Genomic DNA, 26619 nt, shown 5'->3' with positions numbered 1-26619 from the left:
AATAGAGCGGGCCCGTCGCCGCTTTTCGCTCGTTCAGAGTCCCAGCGTACCTCGGGGGGGGGGGATGGTCTGGGCTCTCCGGACGGATGAAATGCCAAATCCGGACGAAAACGAGGAGCAGAGGGCGCGACTGGGCGTTTTCATCCTTCCTGATGAAAAAAAAGCGTCATGGAGGCCTCGTCGGGGAGACGACTGGAGATACTCTAACACTAGCGCCTTAGGCTAGGTACGAACGCAGAACAAAAAACAAAAAAAAAGCGCACGTGGCCAGGCACCATCGTGCAATAATTATTGTCGACCTGTTTGGTAGTCTGGGTGGGTTTTTCGTCTTACTGGCGCAGTGAGATAAAATGCACATCTCATTCCATACGGGCTCCAAGTCTAAAAAGATACTTTATTTGGTAGCCTGGATTGCATTAGTTGATACCCAAGTGCCACTTTATTTGGTTGGCCGCATGTTTTTCCTAGCCTCATCTATATGGTAACATGGTGATATTACCTCACCCATCACAGGCATCAGCACGTCGACGATCACGAAGCCATACACCACTATGGCACCTCCGTTCACAAGCATCGACACATCGGCGATCATGAACCCAGACGCCACCATGGCACCACCGTTCAAGCCGATCACAAGCATCACCACGTCAGTAGTAGGGAAAACGCTAGAGGGGCACACTTATTGGCAGCGCACCCATCTGAACGCCCGCGCTGCTATTAGTAGTCTCGTGCTGAAAACGGGCATGCAACTGGTATACTCATACTGGTAGCGTAGCAGACAGAAAGGCACACAACTATTAGATGGGACCCAGCTGTACTCGGGCCCATAAAGTTTCTTCAAGATTTCAGCCCAAAAGAAAATACAACGTGTGTTGAGCTTCTAGAGTTTTTAAAGTCACATGGTTGTTTTCCCAATGGAAGTATTGCGTATAGAGTTTTGTTGACCATTCATGGAGAGCTTAACTTCTCTAAATTGATACTATTGGATTCCTATATGCGTACTATGATGACACAACAAAAAAAACATAATGATTTACTCACAATAGCACTTGAGAGTGAAATATTGGATTTTTTATTACGAGGATATCATTGCAGATTTATTTTCAAAACTATGGTCAAAACTTAAAATACACCTCAAATTTTGAAACATACGGAGCATTTGTACCTGCGTGCTCTTCCGTAAGGCCCAGCATCGCGGCCTCAAAGTTTTTGCTGAGCCCATTTCGAGTTTTCAACGGCTGGCACGTGAGTCGCACGCACGCATTCGGCCAGTAGGCAGGGAAGAATAATCCGACCGTTGAGGCCTCTCCCACAGAGCCTTTAATTGAACCCCCACCCAAAAACTGCGATCCAGAAATTCCCCAACTCCAAGCTCGCCTCGCCGCTCGGCCACCGCTCCCCTGCGCTCCACCGCTCCACAGCCAGCCAGCCGGCCGGCAATGGCGATCTCCACCGATTCGCACTCCGAGGAGCAGGTACGTCTGCTTGCTCACCCTCATCCCTCCCCTCCTCCGGGAACCCCTGCCAGATCTGTGCGGTTCTAAATCAAAGCGCGTTTCCAGCGGGTCGCTCCGCAGGGGCGACTCCGGAGGCGACACAAACCCTAGACTAGGAGCCCCCTTCCCCCTTCCCCAGGGGCGACAAAAATCTGTGCGGTTCTTTTGGGAAATCATGGGGGTGCTGGGTCCGTAGCGGCGGATTCTTGGGATTCGGCCACGGACCGCCGCCCGGAAGTTCTTGGGGGGTGGCCGTTTACTCGCGGCCTTGCTCGAATCGAGCGGCGATCTGATCTCGCACGATTCCCCTTAATGCTAGGGTTAGATCGGTAGCTGACGTCAGCCAGCCGCAGAAAGGATCCAGGCCCTCTTTTCTTTGTTCGGTTCAAGATTGCATTTTGGGTTCTCAGCTTCCCGTTACGGTTTGCATGGTAAAAGATGCATTTGTGCTGTCTTATATCGTTTGGCCCACTTTCAGATGCACCAGCATACTAAGCTCTTCCGGTGAAATGGAGCTATAAATAATGGTGTCTTTTTGTCGGCTCCCTCCCTGTAGGCTACGCAGCATTCGCAGGAGGACAAGCGGTGGGTGCTGTCTGACTTCGACGTCGGGAAAGCACTCGGGAGGGGCAAGTTCGGCCATGTTTACTTGGCCAGGGAAAAGAGAGTAAGAATGCTCTACACCATTTATCTCGCCAGTAATATGCTGTATGCCATTTATCCCGTCAGTAATCGTAGCATGTATTATGTTGTAATTTCATTGTTCAAGTGCTGTAATGTTACTCCTTTGTTCTCTATGTAGTAGGCAGGTTAACTCAGAATCATGATTCCATTGAAGGGTTTTATGTTTCGCCATTGATGGACGCCTGGACCTGATTAGATCGTTACTGTAGGTGTTAGAGCTGAGATCTATCTGTTCTGCGACTAAGCATGGCATTTAATGCCATCGGTCCACATGTGTGCGTTTTGGGTTTAGAATTACGAAACACACAGTAATATACATGTTGAGGCCAAAAGTTTAATATATATGCTATCTGTTGCCTACTTTTGACTTCTAGTTGTAGCTGCCTAGCTATTTTGTAGAATTCTGACATCATGCATGGTAAGGTACCCGTTTCATGAACACTTTTCATACATAGCACAATTCCATTGTATGGGGCTACATGTTCTCTTAAACATCGCAGGATTACCTAGATCATAGCAAACATGTTGAATGTGGTAGCTCTTTAATGTCGTTTGGAATTGTTAATACTCAAGCCTTACAGCATTTTCTTCCTATGGAAACAGAGCAATCAGATTGTGGCATTGAAAGTTCTTTTCAAGAATCAGTTGAAGCAATCTCAGGTGGAGCATCAGCTGCGGCGTGAGGTCGAGATACAGAGTCACCTTAGGCACCCCAATATTCTTCGCCTATATGGGTACTTTTATGATCAGGTCCCTGATTAGCCCAACTACAGTACAGAGAAGCTTTATTTTCCTCATTTTGTCCTCTCATTCTTATCGTGAGTTCTTTGCCATGTGGAATTTGCAGACCCGTGTGTACCTGATCTTGGAGCATGCTGCGAAAGGTGAGCTTTACAAGGAGTTGCAGAGATGCAAGCATTTCTCTGAAAGGCGGTCAGCAACCGTAAGCATCTCTTTGATTGTGTTTCATGGTAAATGTACCTTTTACCCACTGTTCCAAGTACTAACTGATTCCCTGGTTTTCAGTACATAGCATCATTGGCACGAGCCCTCATCTATCTACATGGGAAGCATGTGATTCATCGAGATATTAAACCAGAAAACCTTTTAGTTGGAGCACAGGTATTTGCACTGTTCTATTCGTTTTTTGTGATCTGGAACAGTACTCTCTCTGGTATTTACATATGCATATGATTTCATGACAGGGAGAGTTGAAGATTGCGGACTTTGGTTGGTCTGTTCATACCTTTAACCGGAGAAGGACAATGTGTGGAACTTTAGATTATCTGCCTCCTGAAATGGGTACTTAATACTTCCATGCCAAAACTGATTTATTGAGAAACCAAATACCCTGAATTTTCCTATATGCATTTTCTTGCCTCTTAACTTGTTGCAATTTGTCCAGTGGAGAAGACGGAACATGATTACCATGTAGACATATGGAGCTTGGGCATCCTATGTTATGAGTTCCTTTATGGTCTCCCACCTTTTGAAGCCAAAGAGCACTCCGAAACATATCGAAGGTAACTCATGATGAATGCTATGATTTTACTTTCTTGACTCAATGTTCTTATGAATCTTGCTTCCTCGTACTTTATAATTTCTTCTAAGTGAGCTACATGTTCTGTCATAAGTGCTTTAGCTTTCTACTGCTAAGCAAATGCTATGTATGGTGCTTCTACATGAAACACACATATGTTACATTGATCATTGATTAGCATGGCTAGGCATGCTTTTTTTAGGTTCAGGTTTCCTGGTATCCATCATCAGTAATAGATTTCTTTTGACTGGGTCACATGTTTAAATCGTCGTGATTGAGAGACTAGTCACTTCCATGCAACTCTACTTAGCTCCCATTGGGCCTTGTACTTTTCTTATAAGCTGCCTTATTTTTACAATCCAGGATAGTGAAAGTTGACCTGAAATTTCCATCGAAACCATTCGTTTCTACTGCTGCCAAGGACCTCATTTCACAGGTAAATTAGTTCATGGCCTTCTTTCAGATCATGATTGCAGTAAGAGGTGGTTTGTCCTGGACTTGTTGCATCTCATGACAAGTGACGAGAGCATCTCATGACTGGTTTGTCCTGGACTTGTTGCAGATGCTTGTTAAAAACTCCGCGCATCGGCTTCCCCTCCATAAGGTCCTGGAGCACCCCTGGATCGTCCAAAACGCCGACCCTTCAGGCGTGTACAGAGGGTAGAGTTTGGCTCGACTAATCACTTCAAGGAGGACCCCTGGAGCACCCCTGAATTCTTCTCATTGTTGTCATATCTGGCTTTTGTTAGCCGTGGTGTAGTGATGTTGCTCCCGGCCGCGGGCTTTTGTTAGCCGTGGCATTGTGCTGTTGCTCCCGATCGCAGCTGCATCGATAATGTTCATTCATTCAAGCTTCAACTTTTCTCTTTGAAGATCCTGAAGCTAGCTTACTTGTAGCAGTAGTGCCAAGAATTTGTTGTGAATGTGTATCCTACTCTGTATCTCTTGTTGTTCAGGACAGCCAGTCTATATATTTAAGAGGTTTCTGCAGTTTATTTATGCGCTTGTTCATTACAGGCTAATCAATGTTGATAATGTTCATTCGTTCAAGCTTCAGCTGTTCTCTTTGAAATCCTACCAGTAGTGCCAAGCATGTGTTGTGAATGTGTATCCTACTCTGTATCTCGTTGGACAGGACAGCTGGTCTTTTGTCTAAGTGGTTTCTGCAGTTCATTTGGCAATCAGCGCAGATGCTAGCTTCTACTTTTCTCGGTGAAGATCCTGAAGCTAACTTGTAGTGTCAAGCGTATGTTGTGAATGTGTATCCTGCTCATTTCTCTTGTTAGGCAGGATAAGCCGGTCTATATCTTTAAGAGGTTTCTGCAGTTCATGTATGTGTTTGTTCATTTCAGGCTAATCAACGCAGCTGGCATGTTATCTGCATTCTAACTGTGATTCAGGTGATCGAAATAAATAAATTTCCAGATAGCCCAGATTCAGAATAAAAAGGCTCAATCTCAGGTGATTTGATTTAATCAGTGTTTCTCCCTTTTCAAACTCTCGAGAGCAACACCAACGAAACGATACAAAGTATCTCCACTAGAAGTGTTCAGTTTATTCCGTAAAAAAAGTGTTAAGTTTAGTAAATTTACAAGAAGAATGATAATGATATGTCTATGAGAGAGAATAGGGGTGAGGAAAATGATCTTGCTTTATCCTCGCTGCTTACAGTTCTTCTTGTTTTCGTAGTGAGACTCACAAGAGAAAATCCTTGTCAGATAGCTCAAATAGCACTTGTACGACTCAACAACTCAAACTCCGTTCAGAAAAACAAACCTAACTTGCTTGCCACCATGACAATCAGGCCATGGCAGAATCTCCAGCTCACCAACCATGTAGGATGTACCGTAGCATCCAGAACAGAACAGCAGAAGTAACACAAGTAAAACAGAGTTGTCAAACAGTTAACTGTAAGTAATAAAATATAATTGATACGACTTGCCTGAAATTTTGTCTCCATCCCTTGGGCCAATTTTGTCTAGGTGGAAGTGGAAATGATCGGCGACATCTCACCTCTCCCCTTGGATTCCCCTCCAATCGCCTTCTTGGCTTCCTCAATCTCCAATTCAGAAGTGGAGATCCTCAGGTCCTTGTAACTACGCGTTTCCATCTTAATCAACGCGGTGTGAATTTGCTCTAACCTATTCAAGACTGAATTCAGTTCCCCCGAGCCTGAGCCTGCGTTGCTGACTCGTCCTTATCGCCAGTGCTTTCAGATTGGATCAGTTTTGCAACTTTGTCTTTTTGATCTGATGAAGAGCTTTACAGTGTGATCCAACGAAAAAGTTACTTTGCTTGACAAATTTAACCTTGGGTAGGGTAAAATGATAAAAGTGTTCATTTCAGTAAATTTACAACAGAATCAGGGATTAACTGCTGCGAAAAGAGCTGCTGAGCACGCACCCAAAATTGACCTTCTAGCAAGTCTCCAAAAATGACCTTCTACCACAAGAGATTACTATGGTGGAGAACCCTTATTGTATTATACATAAATTCTCTGGAGAAGTTTCTCTACAAGGCAAACTAAAAAAAGGATAGCTCTAATTACACACATGCTCAATATATATCCATCTAAATTATCTTGTGCTTCTCACACTACAGCTGCTGACCCATTACATTCAGGTGAGCACTTCGCCGGGGAGCCGTCGAGGAGCTGCGTGTTGTGGAGGTGGTGGCGCTCGTCGTCATCGTGCTTCATGTTCTCGACATCCTCGTGGCTCAGGAAGCAAGGCTGGTTCGTGGAGCACAAAACCCTCGCCCACATCCTATCAGTGATCACGACTTTGTTCTGCTTCTCCGTGATTCTCTGCATAGGTTACCAAAAGTTTCAGGCTATCGGCACAAGTTTTATTTAGCAAGTATCAGCATAAGGTTTATAAGACTTCAACTGAACGCAAGGTTGATGATCACTGTTTCCTGGACTTACATAGAACGGGATGTAAGCGTGTCTGCCGTTTACGGGCGCGACGGTGTAGCCAGTGTACCCTGCCATGGCGCCATGGAGGGCGCTGTGTGCAAGCAGAGTGCAGTAGACGTTGTCAGAGGCGTTTGATCGGACCGCACGGATCATGTATGTCGGATCGATGTACTTGAGAGTTATGGGGAAGTTGGTCTTCTTCTTGAAATGATCCTGCATGATGAAGAAAACCAAGCAACTCAGTGGAGGAATAAGATCATGTCTCATAAAGAGCCTCGTTTGTCCCCACATTGACAAGGACATGAAAGTCTGGACCAGAAATCTGACCTTGATCTTCTGGGATAGCCAAAGGCCAACATCCAGAAGCAGCTTATTTCCAGAAGCATCCTGAGTGTCTACAAAATTCATGCTCTGGGCGATGAGATCTTGGCCAGCACCCTCGGCAACCACAATGACCATATGACCACTGTCCTTGAGCCGTTTCTGAATGAACTCAAGGAGGCCTCCTTTTCCTTCGAGGTAGAATGGTGACTCTGGGATTAAGCAACAGTCCTGAGATTACAAGCAGAGCAAAGTGGTCAGTCTAGACTCAGCACTACTGTTACGTTGATTATTGTGATGAACTTATAGGATGATAACAACGTACCACATCACGACTAGCTAGAGTAGCATACATGGCGATAAACCCTGCATCAGTAGAATTTAAAACTCATTATTTACTTAAAACCACATTACTTCAGAAAATGCTGGAGCAGGTACTACTTGAAGATGTAACTGCAAGTCTATAATAATAGGGTAAGAGACATACCACTATTGCGACCCATTAGCTTCACAACACCAATGCCATTCTCTGCACTTTCAGCTTCGACATGCGCAGCATTGATGGCTCTTTGAGCCTCCTCCACAGCAGTGTCAAATCCAAAAGATTTGTCAATCACCTGTGTGGAAAATGCATCATCAAAGTCAGAACCAAATGTGAAAGACAAGCACTCTTGTATACAAACGCAGGGGCACTGGAAAGAGGGAAGTACAGCAATATCGTTATCTATGGTCTTTGGAACCCCGACAACTGCACATTTGAGGCCCCGTCTACGGACTTCCTGAAATGAAGTTTAAGCAGTTGTGTGTGAGACAAGACGTAGCATTGTGCATCTGATTGAGAGCTTCATGAAGTAGCAATCCCTGTTACCTCGTATATTACGGAAGCGCCTTGCTGAGTACCATCACCTCCAATAATGTAGACCTGGTTAATACCACGATCCTGAAGACTATCAACAATTTTGGCAGTGTCATGCCCTCCCCTTGAAGTTCCCAGAATGGTTCCCCCTCTCTTATGGATGTCATTCACCGATTTCGGTGTCAATGTGACGGTGTTTCGTGAATAGAAACCCTTGTATCCACCCTGCACATTGCACATCCAGAAAAAAGTTTAAAAAACAAAAAACAGAATCAACATAGCGGATGCCAAATGTTAGTGTTATTTTCAGACTTAACTAATGAGCAGCATCAAGTTGTTTGCTAGTGGCGGCGAAAAATGCTTATTGGTGTCACGATCAGTATTGTGTTCTCAGACATTTTTGTTCTAATAAATCTAAAACTACAGTACATTTCTATAAGCAGTCGGAACCAGTCACTATAATTAACTAACCGAGCATCATTAGCATCGTAACAAAGCATTACCTAAAGTACTAATTTGAACATTGTAAATTACACATCCAGAACAAACGAGAGCACCACGAAAGTCCTCACCTCAATGCCGACGACGCTGGTGATACCGTACATGTCGTACAGGCCGCACACGAGCTCGCGGATGACCGTGTTCAGCCCGGGGCAGAGGCCGCCGCAGGTGACGATGGCCGCGTTCACCTCATCGGACTGGAAGTAGACCCTCTGGCGCGGCCCGGCGCGGCGGAAATGGGTGCCCCTCGCACTAGTCTTATGAACAACAATCTGCAACAATCCACAGAGTTTAAGCCACCAGACTAATACCCTGCAACGGTTATCGCGTTCAGAAAAATTCTCACCTTCTGCGTGACGGTGTCGTCCGTGTTGACGAAGTACTGCCTGGAGGAGAACACGTGGAAGAAAGGTCAGGTTTGGCAAACATACGTGTTTGGAAGGGAACTCAACTGTTGCTGGCACGAAAAGGTGGAGAATTCTTACTTGACGACCGAGTAGGCCGGGTTGTCCTGCAGGGGATTCGGGTACGTCTGCAGATCAGCAACAGAAGCAACGGGTGAGCAATTGATTCATCAAGGATACTGTACAAATCAGAGCACTTTCTTTCCGAAATTGAAATTTTCAGTTTTTTTTTCGGGGGATCGATCGATTTCTGTAGGTTTGAAAAAGGAAATTACTGGAATAAATGATCGATTTTCCCTATGTTTCAAAATCATCGGAGCAACTGAACTGCATGGTGTGATCAGCTCATCCTCGAATCCGAGCTAGAACTCGCAAATTTCCTGATCTAAATTACTGAACAACAGAAGCGGCAAATCCACAGAAACGGCGCCAAAAAGTATAAGAACTTGAAAGTTCAAGTTCAACTCCACGACGGGAAATCAAGAAAACTGACAACCGGGAAACACGAACCGATCGAAAGCGAGACAGCAGGGAGCACGCACCGGGAGCTCGGGGAGGTAGTCGGTGAGGTGGGGCACGTCCTCGAGCACGTACCCGGCGTCGCCGCCCACCAGCTTCTTCTTCATCGCCCACTTGCACGCCGACGCCGGCGCCTTCGCGGCGGCGGCGGCGGCGGGGGGCAAAGGTTCCGTCTTCTGCTCAATAAGCTTGAGCTTCTGCTCCGCCAACGCCGCCGCCGCCGCCGCGGGAGCAGGGGCGACGCGGACGGACTCCATGGCAGGGAGGGACCCCGTCGGTAACCACGAGGAGGCAGGACAGAAAGTAAAGAAAAGGTTCGCGATTAACAAGAGAGCTTATCCGCGAATTGGGAGCGATCTTCTTGGTGTGTGGCGGGAGGGGAGAGGAGCCGCGGGGGAGTTTATATATCGGGATTAGCCATCGCGCGCCGCCGTTAAGCTTTGACGGCGGCGACAGAGAGGGACGGCTGCACGAGGGGAGAAGAGAGGTGGGAAGGTTCGCGGGGTTCCCGCGAGGGGCAGCGGGGTTTCGGACTATTTACGGGTCTGCCATTTCGTCCTGGTCTTGCGCGAGAAGAAATGTCGCCGGGCGGAATTATACCACGGGACAACTAATGCGGCGTGTACCGTACTCTAGGGTGTAGACGATTTTCTGCTTCTGTTAGGTCACTTTATTAGTTGCTCTTTTTCAGCTGGGAAAAAATATGTGCACTGAAATGAAATCGTCTATGTTGTTATGGTAAATTTCTCACAATTACCGCTATGTTGGTGTACCACAAGCACAACATCAAAAACAAAAATCATATGCACACATTAATTGGTTTTCTCCCGCTACGCGGTGAGGGGGGATGGGAAGGGGGCCCCAGCGCCCTTCAAAAATCACTACGTCGGGGCCGATCATCCGACAAGGATTTCTCCCGTCCCCTAGAGAACCACGATCCCGGACACTCCACGATGCTCCGTCAACCTCGCTGCCCACCAACTCGCACCACCACGTTCTTTGCCATCACCACAGCCGTCTCACCGTGGGCCAAGTAACGAAGACCGACGGTATCGAGTGAAGGCAGCTAGGGACGAGGAGCGGCCGAACAGCCGACCACGCGGTAGGGGACAACCTCCGCCGCCACCCGGGAGCACCACGGCCGACCGAGGAGATCCCCGTGCCTCCTCTCCAAGTGCGCAGATACGGGCATGGCCGCCACTAGCACCGCGCGGGCTTTACCCGATGTCCTGCAACGATAGCGGCAGAGGGGGAGGAGGGGGCGCTAGAGTCTAGGGTTTCCAGGAATCGCCCCGAGTCCGCCCTTGGGAGACAGTCTGGGACGAAACGTTTTCTCTCTCAAACTTGTTTGTCCAAACATATAACACCACTCGGCCATCCAACCATGGTTTGTTTTTCTCGATTTTCTACACCTTGATTCCAGGAGAGGGGAGCGAACCAGATCCTTTTGTCGATTCTCAAGAGGGCGGTAGAGACGAGAGGAAGGGAATGGAGAGAGAGCTGGTCTCCTGCACAGGGTAGCAAGTACATAAAAAAACAATCACGTTCAAACCTCGTGCATAGTGCTCAGATATTTTGTTGCTAAAAACAATTTTAACACAAACGTTCAAAAATATGTACATGTACCTAGCTCTATGAATACACACATCTTATCTCTCTGAACATATTCAAGAGATTCAATTTAAAAACTGATCCGATAGATCTTAAGATGATGAAGTGAACACAAACACTCTATGACTGAAACGTGGCCACCCACTAGTGCCCAGATTGTATACACGTATCGACATTGCAATTTTCAAAGTGTGTAGGGAGATTTGCTTAACGTGCAAAGCATGATACTTACCACGTCGAACGAATTAAAAATCGATGGACTTGATCGAACCATGTAGCGCTCCTAGTATTTGACCGGTGGGACCAGAAGAACTCCGCGTGCTCACGCCACAACACTTGCAACAGAACAGAAGGGCATAACTGGAAATCCTGAAAAGATTGGCTCACGTGCCCACCGGCCAAAGTCTCTCCCGCGCTGGGACCCACATCACCGAACAGTCTCGACCTGGCAAAGCATATGCTGGTTGGATTAGCAAATGAAAATGGCATCACTTGTGTAATTTCTCCCAACGCCAGGTCCATTCCCAAATGGATCGTCGTGACGTGTCATCACACCTAGAGACATCAAACAAACAGGTGGGGTGCACGGGATCCAACTCGTACATTATTTACTTTTTGGATTGAAAATCTCTAAACAAAAGGTGTTTTCAAATCGTAACAAAACTTGTTTATTTCCGACCACTTCTTTATCTTTCTCACCTTTTTCTTTGCGCCATCCGCTCGTTGATTTCGACACCTTCGGACCAGCCCACTTTGCATGTGAATACGAACAAAAATAAGTGGATTGTTCTATGCGGTTAATACGGGCCTTTTGATGTGGCTTTGTGCGAACAAAATGGCACTCCTGCTCATTTTCCGTTTTTATTTTGTTTTGGCTGGTGTTGGCTGCGCCAGAGAGATAAACAAGGTCACATTATTGCCGTTAGTAGCTTCCGTCTGGTGCATGACACGTGGGGGTCTTAGCAGCGTGGCTATTGACGTCACGGACTCGCAACAAAGGCAGGCCTTGTTGACTACAACAACTCCATAATGCAACTTAAAAAAACAAAATATGCATCTTGCTTTTTGCATATTGTTTATTTCCCATAATACTACAAACCTCCAAGTGTATATATTCATTGTTTGAAACACCACATGATTAATTTTTCTTGCACTTTAAAAAATACACCGAGGAGACAAACTTCTTGTGCTCCAACATCTCAGGAGAATTGCAACAAAGGATCATTGATGTTCATTTGATTATTTTGTGAAGAAGAAAATAGGGGCGTGTTTTTCTTGGTTGAATAAAAGAGTTTTGTTGAAAAAAAATTACATCCTCGCATGAAAATATCAGATTGCATAGGCATGTGTATAGTTTAGATTTTAGTACTTCGATTACAAGTATGTTTGGAACTATATGGCATGAAATTTTATACTAATATGGATTTAAGTTTTGAAAAAGCCAAACATGCCTTGTATTTGTGGTCATGGGAAGTAGCCGGTAAAACTATAACAAGCTCAACACAAAGGCACAATTAGCTAAATGCACCGCAACCAAGTAGATGGCCTTCCTTGCTAAGCTAGTCAGGTCACTTCCAAACTTTGCAACACAATGGTGTGTACATCAAATGCCCCTCCTTTTTGAAAAAAATACTTCAAGAGTCAGATAAAAAGAAGCTCACAAGCCACCGGATAGACTATATCTTGGAACCTTTAAACCCTGAAATTAGGACGCGGACAAGAATCTGGATCGGTCACATTCCCTTAGTTCGAGCTGAGCAGAATCGGTGGCATTCCTTTATTTTGAGTACCACTATAGAATGTTCGATCTCGACTATCACGACCATGAAAAACTTCTCTTTCAGTACACCACTTCTAAAGACATGTGCATTGCAAGTCCCCTTTTTAAAAATAGAAGGACTTTGCTTAAGCACTAATTTCTTATTTTATTGGTCATGTACTTAATTAGACACATGTGCTATAAAAACAAACATTGGTTCTAGAGAACAAAACGGTTGTTCATTTTTATGAATACCTTGCTAAGCACACTGCATTGTACACGCCCCAAACATATAAGCGCCTCAACCTTCTCTGCACCACCAGTGCGTACCGGCGGAACCTTCAAGTTTTAAGAGATAAAAGTACTTATCTTCGCGATTGTGGATTATGGTTCCTATATTTGCCACAAAAATGTCTGCTTGGCAAGAATTAGGCATCCATAAATTAGTATCGGTCCGTTTCAAATTATTTTTAATGTGTCGGATCGCTCATTTCAATCCTTATATGTAGTCCGTATTGCTAGAGGAGACATAATGAATACGTTGTGCCGCTGATATTTTGTTGTTATTATTTGTAGTTGCCTAATTGGGGTCTAGTTTGCCCCTTTCCCAATCCACGCCAGGTTATATGGTGAAGGAAGTTAGTAATTAAGGCATTAACATTCTGTGTGCTCGATCGCTTTGAACGTTGTAGGCTATAACTTGAGCACCAAGCTAGGCGGTATACCACGCATGCAACGGTACACCGGAATTTCTCCCCTTTAAAGTAGAGTAAAGAAACTACTACCTAGTATTCCACATTTCCACGAACACATGTGCATGCCATGTGAACTGTCTTAGATATTATATGTACTTCTAAGTTTATTTCTTTATAAACAAAGGATTACCGAAATGCTACTGCCGATGTCTAAGCCGGTGTGAATGACTCGAACATTCCACCTCTACACCATTATAACAACAGAAAAACTTCAAAATGCAGTTTAATATCATGTATATATCGCCGTGCGTCATTAGATCTGCTGCCACGGTCGTGTTTTGGCAGCATGATCTCATACAGACGTACAAGATGATGTGCGACAAGCGATGACGGGCCATGCAAAGGTAGCTTCTAAAAACAAACATGTGCGCATGAACCACATACTATTTACTCTTGTCCATGAACTGTTATATGATCACATTGTAATTAGTTTTTCTTACTTGTAGAATAACTTTATGATAGGTAGCAAGTATAATTTTTTTTAGCTTTGTCAATGTAAGTATGATTTTCATCTGAAATGGTGGCGAGATGTTCACCTCATTTGACTAACTAAGAGAAATTTTGGACATGAGACACAAGAAAACGGCGAAAAAAGGAGAGTACAAATACTACTTATAACGATAATGCACCTCAAGAACTTTGTACAGTCAAGTGTCCAGTTTGCCACTCGCTTTCAACCTTCTTGGGCGTCGGCCATATGGCCACATTGCGAAAACCGTTGCGTTCTTTTCAAATCTCCCAGCACACGACAATTTCTCCCGTAATGGACTTGTTTTTTCGCAAGTCAAAAGATCTCTCTCACGCACACAAAAGAAGCTAACTGCGGCTATGAAACCGCCAAAATAAAAGTAACTGCGGCCTGGCTGCTTTGACGACATTTTTTTCTTTCTGAGACGCGTTTTGACAGATATGAACCAGAAAGTTTTATCCGACGTGAAAACGAAGGTTAAAGTACACGAACGGGGAAAGTCGAGCTAGAGGAGCCACCGGCCGGCCACGTACATAGACGACTCCACAGAACGGAAAGTTATCCACACGTTCCACGGCCGACCACCCCTTCTTTTTTTCCTAGGTAGTCTACGCCCATGATGCGTCTCGTCCTCCCCACTTTTCCTTTCTGCTGCTAGCTTCTTCTCCGGTCACGATCGATAGCAATCACTAGGGAAAAATGGGGAAAAGGCAGCGGATTCGAGGCAAAACCAGAGACCCCCGTGCCGTGATAGCTTCTCACGGTCTCACCCGGTTTGTGATAAGCTGATCGACAATGGGCAGCGGCATGGGATGCCTGCAAACCGGTGGGTTTTGGGAGGGTGAGACGGCGACATGAGGAGGCATGGCAACATTCCATGGGATATTCTTGTGGTGCCTAACTAGTGTCGGATGTTTGGTTGTGGCTAGCTTGTGCGGTTGGTTTTTGAAGGATTATATTAAGATGACGGCTGGTTACAAGTTAAAGAAAAAAGATGACAGTTGGTGAGAGCAACAAATGATGCATAATATAGGAGGTGGGGTCCTAAAAATTAACTTTTGCACCAGTTACGGCAAAACAAAAAAAAAACTGCTCCAACAGATGCCCTATAGGCATTTGGTGTTGCAATTTTTTTCACAAGTGCTGCAGATTTTCCCTACCACACACCGCCCCGTGTCGCCTAACCATTCTTAAACGCATCTTGCCTCCTCTCAGCCACCCACGCCGCCGTTGATTCCATGTGTTTCTGCCGTCACCAAGTCCCCCCCCCCCCAAGATTCGCGGCGATTCTCGTACGAATCACACCATGCCACATCTATCAAGATATCAATGGACTTCTGCGGCATTCGATGCCGCCAAGATAATGGCTCACGTCCATCGTTGGTGGATCAACACCTTTGTGTCGCCGGAGCTTGCCGCACCCTCATGCGATGTGACGACGTGGAGGTTCAGCTAGCCACAGTCGGAGCTCAACTTCCCCGAGGTGAAGAGTCAGCGGGAGTCCGACTTTCTCGCCCTCGAGGTGCGGATGGTCACCCACGAACATGAGAGGGAGAATTGCCACACATTCTTGCAACTTTGGACCCACTAGTCCGACGAGGCGGCCATGGTGAGGTTTCATCCTAAGCACCCAGAGCTCGTGCAAGCGGTGTTGGAGTTCTATGTTGTGAGGGATGCAGAGAAGAAGAAGCGAGCATCGACATCCCAAGGAGAGGCTGGCCTCACAATCGTCAACATCTCCTCCTCGGACGATGACTTTTGGGATGAGCTTGGTGCCCTCATCCGATGATGATGACAACTTCTGGGATGATCTAGTGTTGGGTGTGTAGACTGTCGTTGTCGACATATCTAGTGTTTGCCAGTGGCGAGGTCTAGTGTTTGTCGGTGTGTGTCGAAATATATGAAGTGTATGAGTCGATCTATGTAATGTCGATGTCAAGTTCTATGCATCATCGCAGTCGAGTTTGAATTATCAAAATGTCAAAATGGATTAGAAGTGTTGAAATGAAAGTTTGAATTGTTTTTTTGCAAATAAAACTCTGGCATTAAGAGAAATATCGAACAATACAAAGCACCTCAACAAAAACGAAAATTACAATGAAACTCTTGAGATGCCCATCGTCTTCAACCTCTAGATCGTGTCGACGGCTCGCCGCCACTGCCGCTCCTCCCTAAGATGGCCTGGCGTTGTTGGTTGCGGACGGGAACTCGCCGAACGGGTCAAGAAAACCACATCCATCTCGGAGACGAAGAAGAAGGACTAACCGCCGATGAAGCTCCATGAAGATCTGGAGATCCTCCAGCTAGAAGAAATCTTCGAGAACCACACCACTCCCACAAGCTTCTCGACGTCGCTGTCGAGATGGGGCTGAAGCCGGGGAGACTTTATTGGAGAAGACTTCGCTGCCACCACCTGAACGCCGCCTAGCCAAACAAAAACCCTAAAAACCAGGGGAACGGAGCTCTCCCACCGACGGGGGCCGAGATCCACGCCGCCTCCATGGCCCGAAGGCCACAGAAGCAAGGTAGAACGGCGGCGCTGGCGGGAGGCGGCTAGGAACCCTAGTCTCCTTGAGATCGCCTCTTCCTGGGTCTAGGTACCTGTTCACGTGAAAGTTTGAATTGTTGAAATCCAAGTTTGAAGTGTCCAAATGCAAGTTTAAAGTGGTTGACATGCCTTAGTTTACATCATCTAAAATCCATCAGTTGCCCTATTTTACATCTTGTATGCCCAAATAAAATTGTATGCCTTAGAAGTTAAAAGAGGTGCCCCAAAACTATTTTGGAGTGCCCTATTTTGCATAATCTATTAAAGATTGATCTTTCAACACAGTACCGTACTACTATACTGGGATCCAATTAACGATATCTCTACGGGGCAGGCTTTTTGTAGGGATGGGTTAGCGGTTTAGCGTGTTGGCCGGTGGCCAACTATGCCTGAACTTAAGGGTGCGTGTACTCATTCGGAGAAAAAATAAAAACTATCAGGACTCGTTTTAGTTTCTTTCACATGTTGCCATTTCCTTTTTTCTTTTCTTTTCTGCCATAAATATGTGTGCATAGCATATGGCACAGTTTACGTAAGAGGGAAATTCGTTAGCCCATTTTCCGCAAACCACATGTTCATTTTCTACTCCTGGATATTCCACAAACCATCTGCTCATTTTGTACTTGGGTCGTTTGATGGATTACTTCTTTTAGACGAAAAGGCTCGAGGTTTGATGGATTACTAACTCAAACATCAGGCGTTCAACGAATGCGAGCGAAACATGTGTGGTGTTTTCATAGTTGACCATCAGGGAACACTTTTCTTAAGTAACATCAGTGAATACAATTAAGAAACATGCATATAAATATTCTGAAAGTGTCCGGCCGGGAGGAGAAAATAATTTTGAGGGGTATCCGCCTCCAAAAACTTGGTGGCCATTGGTTCCTCACTTTGCTTTGCTCATGAAAGAGACAGATACCGATGGTATCAAGAAAGTAAGATTCAAATGCTCCTTCTATTGGAGCACAGAATGAGTTGTTAATCAGTGGCAAAGTCGAAGTTGCCCATTGCTCATTGGCTTACCTGAGACTCCAACGAGAGCTCAAGGGGTACACATAACACATCTAATTAGAGGAGATCATCATAATATAATATACCAAACGAAAGGAGCAAACACCAACTTGTAAAAGTTGCATGTTTTCATTAGTAGTATCTCTCCATGTCCGTGACCTACCTTCATCTCTTTCCCATCTTCATCTCTGTATATGCATTGGCTAGAGATTTGATCCAAGCTATAAAGTTCGATCAAGGTGTGTACCAATGGATGACGCAGTACATGAAAGTTACATCGATCCATACATACAGCACTTAGACAATCTTAATTTATTTGAACAGTAAATTGCACCCTTCGTAGATAGATGGAGTCAGCAAAAATAGCATAATGCGGCGTAAAATAATCCTTGCTGCTTTCTGCAACGATGTTCAGACTTTCTAAATTTCGCAAGGTTTGCGCTGTCAAATGACCCTTTTTCCCTTTCTTCTTGTCGAGGTGTGAGCGTAGGATCTTTTTTTTCTAATACAAACTGATGGAGATCGTTATTATTTGTTCACTCTGGAAACAGGCTACATCATTAACTAGTTTAATCCCCAACTCGAAATTAATTCGCTTGTTCAGGGCGACTTCAAATTCTTGTTTCTGTTGACTACTGTATGGAATATAAACGCGTCATCGCAGTACGTTATAAAGTAGGATTAGTCGATGCAAAAGTGCATGCAACCTCCTCGATACATTTTAGAATTGTAAGATCTCCAGTGATATAAAAAAATTCAGTTGCATAAAATAACTGACCGACCTATCGTCTGTTCCTGGCAAAGCCTATACAATGTAAATATAATCAACAGTGATATTTCAGAAGGTCAAAAAAAAAACAGTGATATTTCAGATAATGAAAGGGTCTCTTTATCTTAAAGCATGATTTCATTATTGCAACCAGGTGAGTAGGAATTTGAAACACGATATCCACCTCCCTCCGCATGCATATATCACTATCTCCATTGTCGCAGATTTATCTAAATTCATATATATGTATCTGCATCTAAAACACGTCTATATACATGAGTATATAGACAAATCTGCAACGGTTAATATTCAACGGAGGAAGTACTAATTAGTAAGATGGTCACGACAGACCACACTCTTAGCCTCTAGTACATAGTTCCTCTAGTCAGCGGTGGAACTAGGCCAAAAATATTGGGCGGGCAAATACACTAGATGGGTAAAATGGGCTATTATTGGGCTAAATTTAACAAGCATATAGGCTAAAATTTCTTGGGCTGGGCGGGCCATGGCCCGGTTTTACCCCAACATAGGTCCGCCACTACCTCTAGTACGTAGTAAGATGGTCACCACACTATAGTTCCTCCTTTCGGGATTATAAGGCCAAAGAGCTTTTTAAAATTGTCGGGAATTATAAGCTCTCTTTTATTTATTGTTCTCTCAGTTATAAATTTTCTTGGTGTTAGCGAATTGGTCTTCTAGTTTTACTCCCTCTATCCCAAAATAGGATGCTTGCAATATTTAGATAAATTCATACTTCTCAAAGTTTGACCAAGTATATAGGAAAAAGTCAACATTTATAATTCTAAATTAATATTTTTAAAGTTTTAGATGTTGATATTTTTTTGTAAATAGTTGCTCAAACTTCAAAAAATTCAACTTTAACTGAAAACTACTACCTCCATCCAAAGCTTAAGTCTTTTAAAAAAAATTCAAACCAAGTAAAGTTTGACCAAACTTTTAGAACAATCTATCAACAAATATAATATTTTGAAGATACCATGCGGAAATATATTTCATTATCTATTTAATAATATTAATTTTGTATTTTGCATCTTAATGATATTTGGTAAAAGCTTAGTCAAACTTGACATAGTTTGATTTTTTTAAAATAATATAAGCCTTAAGCTTTGAAATGGAGGTAGTATAGACATCCTAACTTGAGAAGGAGTGAGTATAATCTAAAATAGAGGAAGTATCTTGGAGGAAATCAAGGAGGCAGGTTTTGCGAGAGTAGCCGTATGAACTGCTAGGTGTGTGTCTGTCCTCCGACGTTCCATTAGAATATGATCTACTCCCTCTCAGGGGCGGAGCTACGTTGGGGCCAACCTGGGCCATGGCCCGCCCAGAGTCTGAACAACCCTTTGTTATTTTTGCTGGGCCGGCCCAAGAAAGGTTTCGTTTAGGGGAAAAATGAAGGCTTTTCTGCATCTGGCCCGCCCAGCATTCTTGCTACAGCTCCGCCACTGCTCCCTCTGTTTATAAATGTAAGACATTTTTGCTAGCTAATCTAGCTTGCTTAAACGTCTTACATTACCAAACGGAGGGAGTAGTAGTAATTTTTTTTATCTGTCTGAGGAGCTGTTAAGTGCAACAGTATCTTACGGTGAAATCAACCGACGGCTTGATTGCAAGGTAGCCAAACATGCATGCAAAGTTTCAGCACACAATAAAAGCTTCAAACACACCGTGCCACTCGGTACTACTACATGGGTTCTAAACTAAGTGCCTCACTTTTATCTAGATACAAATATATATAGATATACCCGTAAAAAAAATATATATATATATATATAGATATATTTTAATATAGATACATTTACTTTAGAAAAAAGTTGAGATCTAAAATGTAGGAAGTACAAAGCATGCATGGAGATAAGCTGGTGCGGCTATCATTATATCAGTAGGCCTGGGAGCCGCGTGTAGTATCTTTGACTAGGGACGTCCACGGATTCCCTATCTCGAAACCACGATGGGCTGTTGTTCGTTGGCACTGCGGAAAAACGCCGGCGCTTCCCATCCTCTTGCGGCCGTACGTGGAGTCAAAGCCGATGACCGATGTGCTATGGCCAACTGCCAACCGCTGCCCAGCAGAGGAGGCGGCAGCGACCAGCCTCGTTCCCAAGTTGGTTCCTACCACCGGCTGCTGGCCTGAGCTTCCAGCCGCCTCGAGCGAGCTCAGGGGTCAAAAAACGACGGCTGGGAGAAACCAGGAGGCAGGCAGGGAAACCACACGTTTTGGATATCTGGAAACTGCAAGTTCCAGTTGTGTCATTTCAGCTTTGACGTGCTGCAAGTCAAGCACGCTCTGTCTTTTTTTGTTGTTGCTTCGCCTCGAGGAAACCATCTTAGAAGTTTCGGCTCCAAAAATTCCAGTCTAGGTTCAATAGCTCGGTCAGATGATTGCCAAGCAAGTGAGCACAGCACAGGTCACGGTCAGTTGCATCCAGATGCGTAGCAATTATTTCACGTCCACAAGGATGCTAGTAAAGAGAAAAACGCAGCAGCTGCTAGAAGAGTTCCGACTTCTGAGTTGCTTCATGTCTTGACCGACTCAAATTAAGGAAACCAATCACGAAAAACATGACAGACAAACTGGTCGGTCAAAATCCAGAACAGAGGCAGAATGTTTATTCATTTCCACTCTCCAACACTAGTTTCAACGATTTATAAAAAAAAAAAGTGGAGGAACATTTCGTACACTCTTCCGGACTACCACCGAAAGAGGACCATGCATGATTTGACTAAATTTACAAGCGCATAACTTATGGGAACAACATTACACCACCAACTCGAGTGGATACATGTTCTGCAAAAGAATAACACCCCAAATGCGCCCCACAGTAGGAGTTAATGATCAAAATTGTATGTTTCTTATTTTCTGTGAAAATTGACCGCAAATGATCTCAGAGGAAAATATCAACAGTTAACTTGTCCAGAAGGCTACTCATTTCGAGCTGAACTTGCCGCGCACGGTCTCGTATGCTGGTACGTTGAGAACTGCAAAACAAAGGGAACCTATTAATTAGAAACAGTGCAGTCAAAACACTTGATGTACAGATGGCTGGTAACAAATGAGGAAGCTCACCGTTTCCATGGGATGCCATTGTCAAGGGAGATGAGATGATTTTCTCAGCGAGAGTTGACACATCTTTCAGAGTGACACCATCAACAATCTTCAGAAGGTTCTCCACAGGTTTCCTGAAAGGTTTTACATGACAAGTGTCAGACAGTGCAAAGCTACATGCTGCAAATGTTACACTTGGCAAACATTATACAGATTGATGCAGAAATAGTACACCAAATTGTGGAGTTATTTTTCTTATCACCAACATCCAGTAAAAAGTACACGAACTTGGATGAGCAAGGTTCTCCATTCATTATGCGTGGGAAATTTACTGGCTTCAAAAAGGGGCTGTGAGTTCATGATACCATTACAGCACATGTTCTGTTACCACAGTGCAATTACACATTTCAAACATCAGATAGCACTCAATATTGTGGGGGCAAAGATGTTCCTAACCCACCAAGTCACTAAAGATCTTGTTAACATCAAAACATGCATTTTACTTCTATTTGCTACCAGTAATTTAGATAATTTCTCTTAGTATCATAGGGTTGGCTAAAGAGAATAGCCATGTGTAAAACCTGATTTTCTCCAGATATCTTGCAGTTGTCAAACGGATATAAAAAAAAGTATGCATCCCATTTTTCTAAAGAACAACCCAAGTACTGACCAACAGTGATATCTAAGGTAAAGAGGGCTCCTTGGTATCTAATATGGTTACAATACGTGCTATAAATTAAAATGTCAATATTCTGTGAACCAGGTATAATTGCAGAGTATCTCGAGCATTGCTTAAACTTATGCATATTCCCGGCCTTGCAGGGAATAGAAGCATAGGCACCATGACAAATGTTGCAGTTTAGCATAAATGTTCAACAACTGTACCTTTCACCAAATGCCAAAACTTGGCGCCCCATATCTTCGGTTGCTGATGCCTGTGAGTTGAATTGTTAGTACTAGATCATTAGGCACAGTTACAGAAATATCACACGAGCATGCATACCTTTGATTCCAGGCTTGCCAAGATTGCAGATTTAGCTGCTGCTTTAGCACGATCTAGCTGGGCCTGGTCAACTGTAATAAAAAAAAGTTTCAGGCAAAAGCAACTTATGACTGATGAGTCAATATAGGAGAGTTAAGGTACCTTGACCAGGAGTCGCAAGGGAAGTGAGTTCTCGGGCTGCTAAGTCAATAGCTTTAGGAACAAATGCTGCAGCCTGATTATGAAATTATATTTTTGTCAGTTGTCAAAGTACAATACTCCGTAGCTAAAAATGAAAATACTATGCATAACAGGCTTTGCTTATCCAATTGCAAATGATACTTACAGTTGATGTATGAATTCCAAAAATGCCAGTGGTACTGTGAACATCCTTGAAAGCAGAGATTGATTTGATTTGGTCAAATTCATTTACAAGATGATCTGTACAAAGCATACAAGTATACCACGGTTAAGGCACTAACGTGATTACTAATACAGATACAAGATAGTTTGTGGTGCTATCAGAATCTGAATAGAATTTTTTTTAAAGCCCGTTGGCATTACACTGCAAATAATAGTAGCTATAACCTAGAATGGTTGCCAGAAAAAGGATTTGACTATTAGCTGACCTACATTATCTATGGTTTACAGTTTACAGAATAGCTGGCCCAAAGAGCAAATCATATGAACTATCACCCAGTCAGATAATTAAATAATATGTGCTATTGGCAATATAAGTTTCATTGTTTCTCATTTTTTCATAAGTATGCAGAGTTCCCCACAGATATAACCAAAGCTTGAGTGTCAAACTGTAGAATATGTCTGCTTACTTAGGCGTGAATGCAAGCCTTTTCCAGGTCTTCCCCAAGAAAACAAACCACCACCACCCAAAAGTGTCTGTAAAAAACAGAATAGCTCTTTTTATATTAGACCACGATGCTGCATGAAATCAGTAAATGGATTGTTGAATAAAATTATCAATGCAACTTAAAGCATATATTTATCATGAACCTGGAGAACTGATGCAGTAACATAATCCTTTTCTTTCAACCATCCACCAGGAAGCTCAAAAGCCAGAGCAATATCTGTGTTCTATTTTTCGAGAAGAAACCAAAGTAAGAACAAAGATACATGATGAAAGACATCACATAAATGACTAATGTGTAGCTCAAAACCATAAAACATACGGATGAATCTGCTGCACGTCTATATTCTCCACCAACATAGACAGATTTTGGCTTTACTGTTCCAGTTGCATTGGGAATGTCAGAGAGGAGAGGTTCGGCAATTGATACAAGTTCATCATGGTCGACACCAGATGCAGCTAGAACAATTCGAGGGGAGGTGTAGTTCTCCTGGCATCCATGAAACAGAAATACAAATAGCATGTTAACAAGAATACCAACACAACAATACTACTAAAAGGATTTGTGGGATGAATCTCACAGCTAGGAACTCTTCCAGAACATCTGTATTTAATCTGCTAATGGAAGCGTCTGAGGCAATCAATGGGTTTGCCAAAGCCCCAGAATAGCCAGCAGAATGAAGGGCGTCCAAGAGGAAACTTTCTGGATTAGTTGAAGCTTGTGCAAGCTCTGCCTTCAGTTTTGTTATCTACGAAGGCAATAAGTTAGCATTCAGCAAATAACATATTCCAACCATCTACAGTACAGAGCAAAAGGGCATAATATTAAGATGAAATACCTCTTCCTTTACTTCCCAGTCAAGAAAAGCAGGATTCCGAACACAATCAACAAGAACTTCAACCATTTCAGGCATGTAAGTCTTCAGAGCCCCATAGCTGTAGCTCGTGAGCTCACGGTTAGCTGATGCTTTGGCATTACCACCTATAGCACAGATTTCACGCACAACACGCAACTGGCTCCTGTTTCTAGTGGTAGTAAAGGCCAGTTTCTTCAACAGCTGAGTGGCACCAAGTGTTTCAGGTGCTTCATAGACAGACCCGCTGTTGACATAAACTCCAACGGAACACGACGATCCCTAGAGAAGAGATACAAAACATAGGTATCACTAAACGACCACCATGAGGAACATGCATGAAATAGCTAGATTATAAGAAATAAGGAACACATACCGGAGATGTCTCAGATGCAATTTTGACACCATTTGAGAGTGCTGTGATTTTTGTCTCAGAAGGCTTCACATGGTCGGGTAGCGGCTCAGGAATGGTGACTCCTGGGAGTGCAAAGTCAGGTGGGAGTAATGCATTTGAAGGTGCGCCTGTGAGCCAGCTTAGGAAGCCACCACCCGATGAACGCTGTGCAACACTTGTGCTAGCAGACCTAATTGCGATATTCAACATCTGAGCATCCGCCCCACGCTGCTGCAAGTGGTAAACAATAGATATTTTGTAAGCAGCTTGTTGATTATTCGTTATTGTAGTAAAATATCACATGGCAGAGCTTCTCAATGACGAAATTTTCTGCATCCCTGTATAGATGTTATCTAAATGCAAGGCTATGGCTCTACCCGTGACTAAAACATTTCATGGGCCCAACTAGTAAGCCCAACACTACTTGCTGCGACAGTAAAGCATTACAAGAAGCAAATACATCATGAGCATTCAAAATAAACATTGATGGTTCCAGAAGACTACTTCTATTTCTCTATATTAAGATAATACTGATTAAATAAATACAAAACTAATTGTTCAAAGGGACTTTAACAAGCATTTCCAATTTCGAGAAAAGCTCTTCGAAATCATACGTTTGACTACATGCAGCCTGGACACAAAACAAGAGCTCATGAAGCAGAACACAAAGATGAACGACAAAACAAAGCTATGTCATTAACGTGGTGAAGCACAAAAGTTATAGCTGTTGAGCTCGTGAAATTCTGAAGAAACAGAGCCAACGAGAAACCTGGCAATATCAGAACTATCTCGTTTCACTAATAACATAAGCCAATTCGCATGCCTTTGCAGACGACCGTAGAGATCACCCTTCCTCTCATAATTACATGAAACCATGCCACGTCACAAACTGAACAAACACTCATCGTCGCATCTCAAATCCATGGTTTCTCAATTCAACATACGAGGATAAATAAACATTCAGACAGCGACGATTGCTACTTGCAGCGTCCAGAATGGCTCCACTACACGCCCACCTATCGAATCCGCGTGACCAAACCACGGAGGCTAGGTCAGTATCAACCGCGACGCGGCCATGGGCTGCGGCCGTTCGGATCGGGCGCATCGCGGGGGGATGGGCACCACGGAGGCATCAGATCTAGCGAAACGGAAGGGAAGGGAGGGGAGGTGACGCCTTGAGGGCGAGGGGCGGCTGACCTTGAGGGCGCCGAGGCCGGAGGCGGCTCGGTACATGGTGTCCGGCGCCTGCGGAGGATTCGCTCGACGGAGTGGTCGCCGGCGGCGCCTGCGGAGGGAGCGGCGGAGGCGGAGATGGGGACGGAGACCGTGGGACAAGTGGAAGGCGACAATTCGAGAGACTGGTTATGCATATAGCAGTGGGTGAGCTGAATTCGTGGGCAGTATTTAACGGGCCGTGCCGGCCCATCTTAGGCGTCCTTATTGGGCCGGGCCGGCGCAAAGCGTTGGGCTGACCTAGCCTCATTTCGCGGCCAGGACATCGCACCGCGCATCAAATCCCCAACCGCCGCTCCGCGTGATCCGAAAAAAAAAACGCCTCTCCGTCTCCGCGCTCACCCAGACGCGATCACCGCCGCCGCGTGCGCTCTGCGTCTCCGTCGGCGACAAGGGAGGCCTGCTCACAACGCGTCCGCGCGCGGCGGTGATGGACGTGGTAAATTGGGCGAAGCGATTGGCTTCGATCACGCGCCATTGGCCGGGGAGTACCTTGCACCGCTCCGCGCGCGGAGGAGAATGGGGTTTTCCGGTGGTGCCCGCCGCCGCGGCTGGCGCCGAGCAGGTGAACTGTTTGACCGAATGCAGATTAGGTATATTGCATGTGTTCTGACCTGTTGCGTTTGGTATATTGCGGATTCTGTTGCCTTTGCAAATCGCAACCCTGTTTGGCGAAATTGTTCGGTGGTTGTTCTCTGTTCCGGTGCAGTCGAGTTGGGCTGGTTGTAGGTAGTCCAACTGGTTGATGAATGCCGTTCTCCGTTTGGGAAGAGTAGCAGCTAGTTCAGCTACCAGATTCTCTGAAGTCTGAACTGAAGATGTCTCCTACTGTCGTCTACATGGTTGTCAAATGGTCCAAGCTGCCTGCTGGGCTGCAGGGTTTGTTGGATGCGGATACAACTATACAGGTCAAAGAGTTTTGCGTGGCCCAGATTTTATTTCAAATGCGTTCCGTGTATGTGTAGGGTAGTTGTCTGAAGGTGCTTGGTCATTGGGGGAATTCTGTACTGTCCAAGATATTTTCAGCAGCTGTGTTTGCTCTTATATTTGATCACATCACGTTAGCA

General features: G+C 44.5%; 3 protein-coding genes across 3 annotated transcripts; 1 reads left to right on the top strand and 2 right to left on the bottom strand.

The window, feature by feature from the left end:
- The first annotated feature begins 1406 nt into the window (after positions 1 to 1406).
- Positions 1407 to 4684, top strand: LOC124666714 (serine/threonine-protein kinase Aurora-2-like). The gene is made up of 9 exons (XM_047204043.1): positions 1407 to 1475; positions 2053 to 2163; positions 2784 to 2930; positions 3028 to 3123; positions 3207 to 3302; positions 3386 to 3482; positions 3586 to 3703; positions 4084 to 4156; positions 4283 to 4684. Exons 1-9 carry the CDS (start codon positions 1440 to 1442, stop codon positions 4382 to 4384), a joined length of 876 nt encoding a protein of 291 aa, XP_047059999.1. The 5' UTR covers positions 1407 to 1439; the 3' UTR covers positions 4385 to 4684.
- Positions 4685 to 6181: 1497 nt separating this feature from the next.
- On the bottom strand, positions 6182 to 9672 carry LOC124659382 (ATP-dependent 6-phosphofructokinase 6-like). The gene is made up of 11 exons (XM_047197274.1): positions 9262 to 9672; positions 8801 to 8847; positions 8662 to 8701; positions 8387 to 8587; positions 7827 to 8039; positions 7669 to 7737; positions 7446 to 7575; positions 7284 to 7324; positions 6965 to 7189; positions 6647 to 6850; positions 6182 to 6526 (listed from the first exon to the last, which is right to left on the bottom strand). Exons 1-11 carry the CDS (start codon positions 9493 to 9495, stop codon positions 6311 to 6313), a joined length of 1620 nt encoding a protein of 539 aa, XP_047053230.1. The 5' UTR covers positions 9496 to 9672; the 3' UTR covers positions 6182 to 6310.
- An 11105-nt stretch (positions 9673 to 20777) lies between these two features.
- On the bottom strand, positions 20778 to 25619 carry LOC124662077 (mitochondrial-processing peptidase subunit alpha-like). The gene is made up of 13 exons (XM_047199964.1): positions 25517 to 25619; positions 24302 to 24550; positions 23911 to 24207; positions 23653 to 23820; positions 23394 to 23561; positions 23218 to 23298; positions 23037 to 23103; positions 22553 to 22647; positions 22369 to 22441; positions 22228 to 22298; positions 22110 to 22159; positions 21246 to 21358; positions 20778 to 21157 (listed from the first exon to the last, which is right to left on the bottom strand). The coding sequence occupies exons 1-13, from the start codon at positions 25550 to 25552 to the stop codon at positions 21105 to 21107; spliced, it is 1521 nt and encodes a 506-aa protein (XP_047055920.1). The 5' UTR covers positions 25553 to 25619; the 3' UTR covers positions 20778 to 21104.
- Between the last annotated feature and the right edge of the window lie 1000 nt (positions 25620 to 26619).

The sequence above is a fragment of the Lolium rigidum genome, chromosome 6 (assembly GCF_022539505.1).
Source record: "Lolium rigidum isolate FL_2022 chromosome 6, APGP_CSIRO_Lrig_0.1, whole genome shotgun sequence".
NCBI lineage: Eukaryota > Viridiplantae > Streptophyta > Magnoliopsida > Poales > Poaceae > Lolium > Lolium rigidum.
This window is presented reverse-complemented; position numbering and strand designations above follow the sequence as displayed.

Excerpts from the sequence above, each read along its gene's own strand:
- LOC124666714 (XM_047204043.1), top strand. The coding sequence starts at position 1,440 with ATGGCGATCTCCACCGATTCGCACTCCGAGGAGCAG. Across the intron at positions 1,476-2,052 it reads ATTCGCACTCCGAGGAGCAG|GCTACGCAGCATTCGCAGGA; the intron begins GTACGTCTGCTT and ends CCCTCCCTGTAG. Across the intron at positions 3,124-3,206 it reads CTGAAAGGCGGTCAGCAACC|TACATAGCATCATTGGCACG; the intron begins GTAAGCATCTCT and ends CCTGGTTTTCAG.
- LOC124659382 (XM_047197274.1), bottom strand. The coding sequence starts at position 9,495 with ATGGAGTCCGTCCGCGTCGCCCCTGCTCCCGCGGCGGCGGCGGCGGCG. Across the intron at positions 8,040-8,386 it reads CCAGCGTCGTCGGCATTGAG|GGTGGATACAAGGGTTTCTA; the intron begins GTGAGGACTTTC and ends TGCAATGTGCAG. Across the intron at positions 7,738-7,826 it reads GCGCTTCCGTAATATACGAG|GAAGTCCGTAGACGGGGCCT; the intron begins GTAACAGGGATT and ends ACTTCATTTCAG.
- LOC124662077 (XM_047199964.1), bottom strand. The coding sequence starts at position 25,552 with ATGTACCGAGCCGCCTCCGGCCTCGGCGCCCTCAAG. Across the intron at positions 24,551-25,516 it reads CCGGCCTCGGCGCCCTCAAG|CAGCGTGGGGCGGATGCTCA; the intron begins GTCAGCCGCCCC and ends TACCACTTGCAG. Across the intron at positions 21,359-22,109 it reads GTTTTGGCATTTGGTGAAAG|GAAACCTGTGGAGAACCTTC; the intron begins GTACAGTTGTTG and ends AAAACCTTTCAG.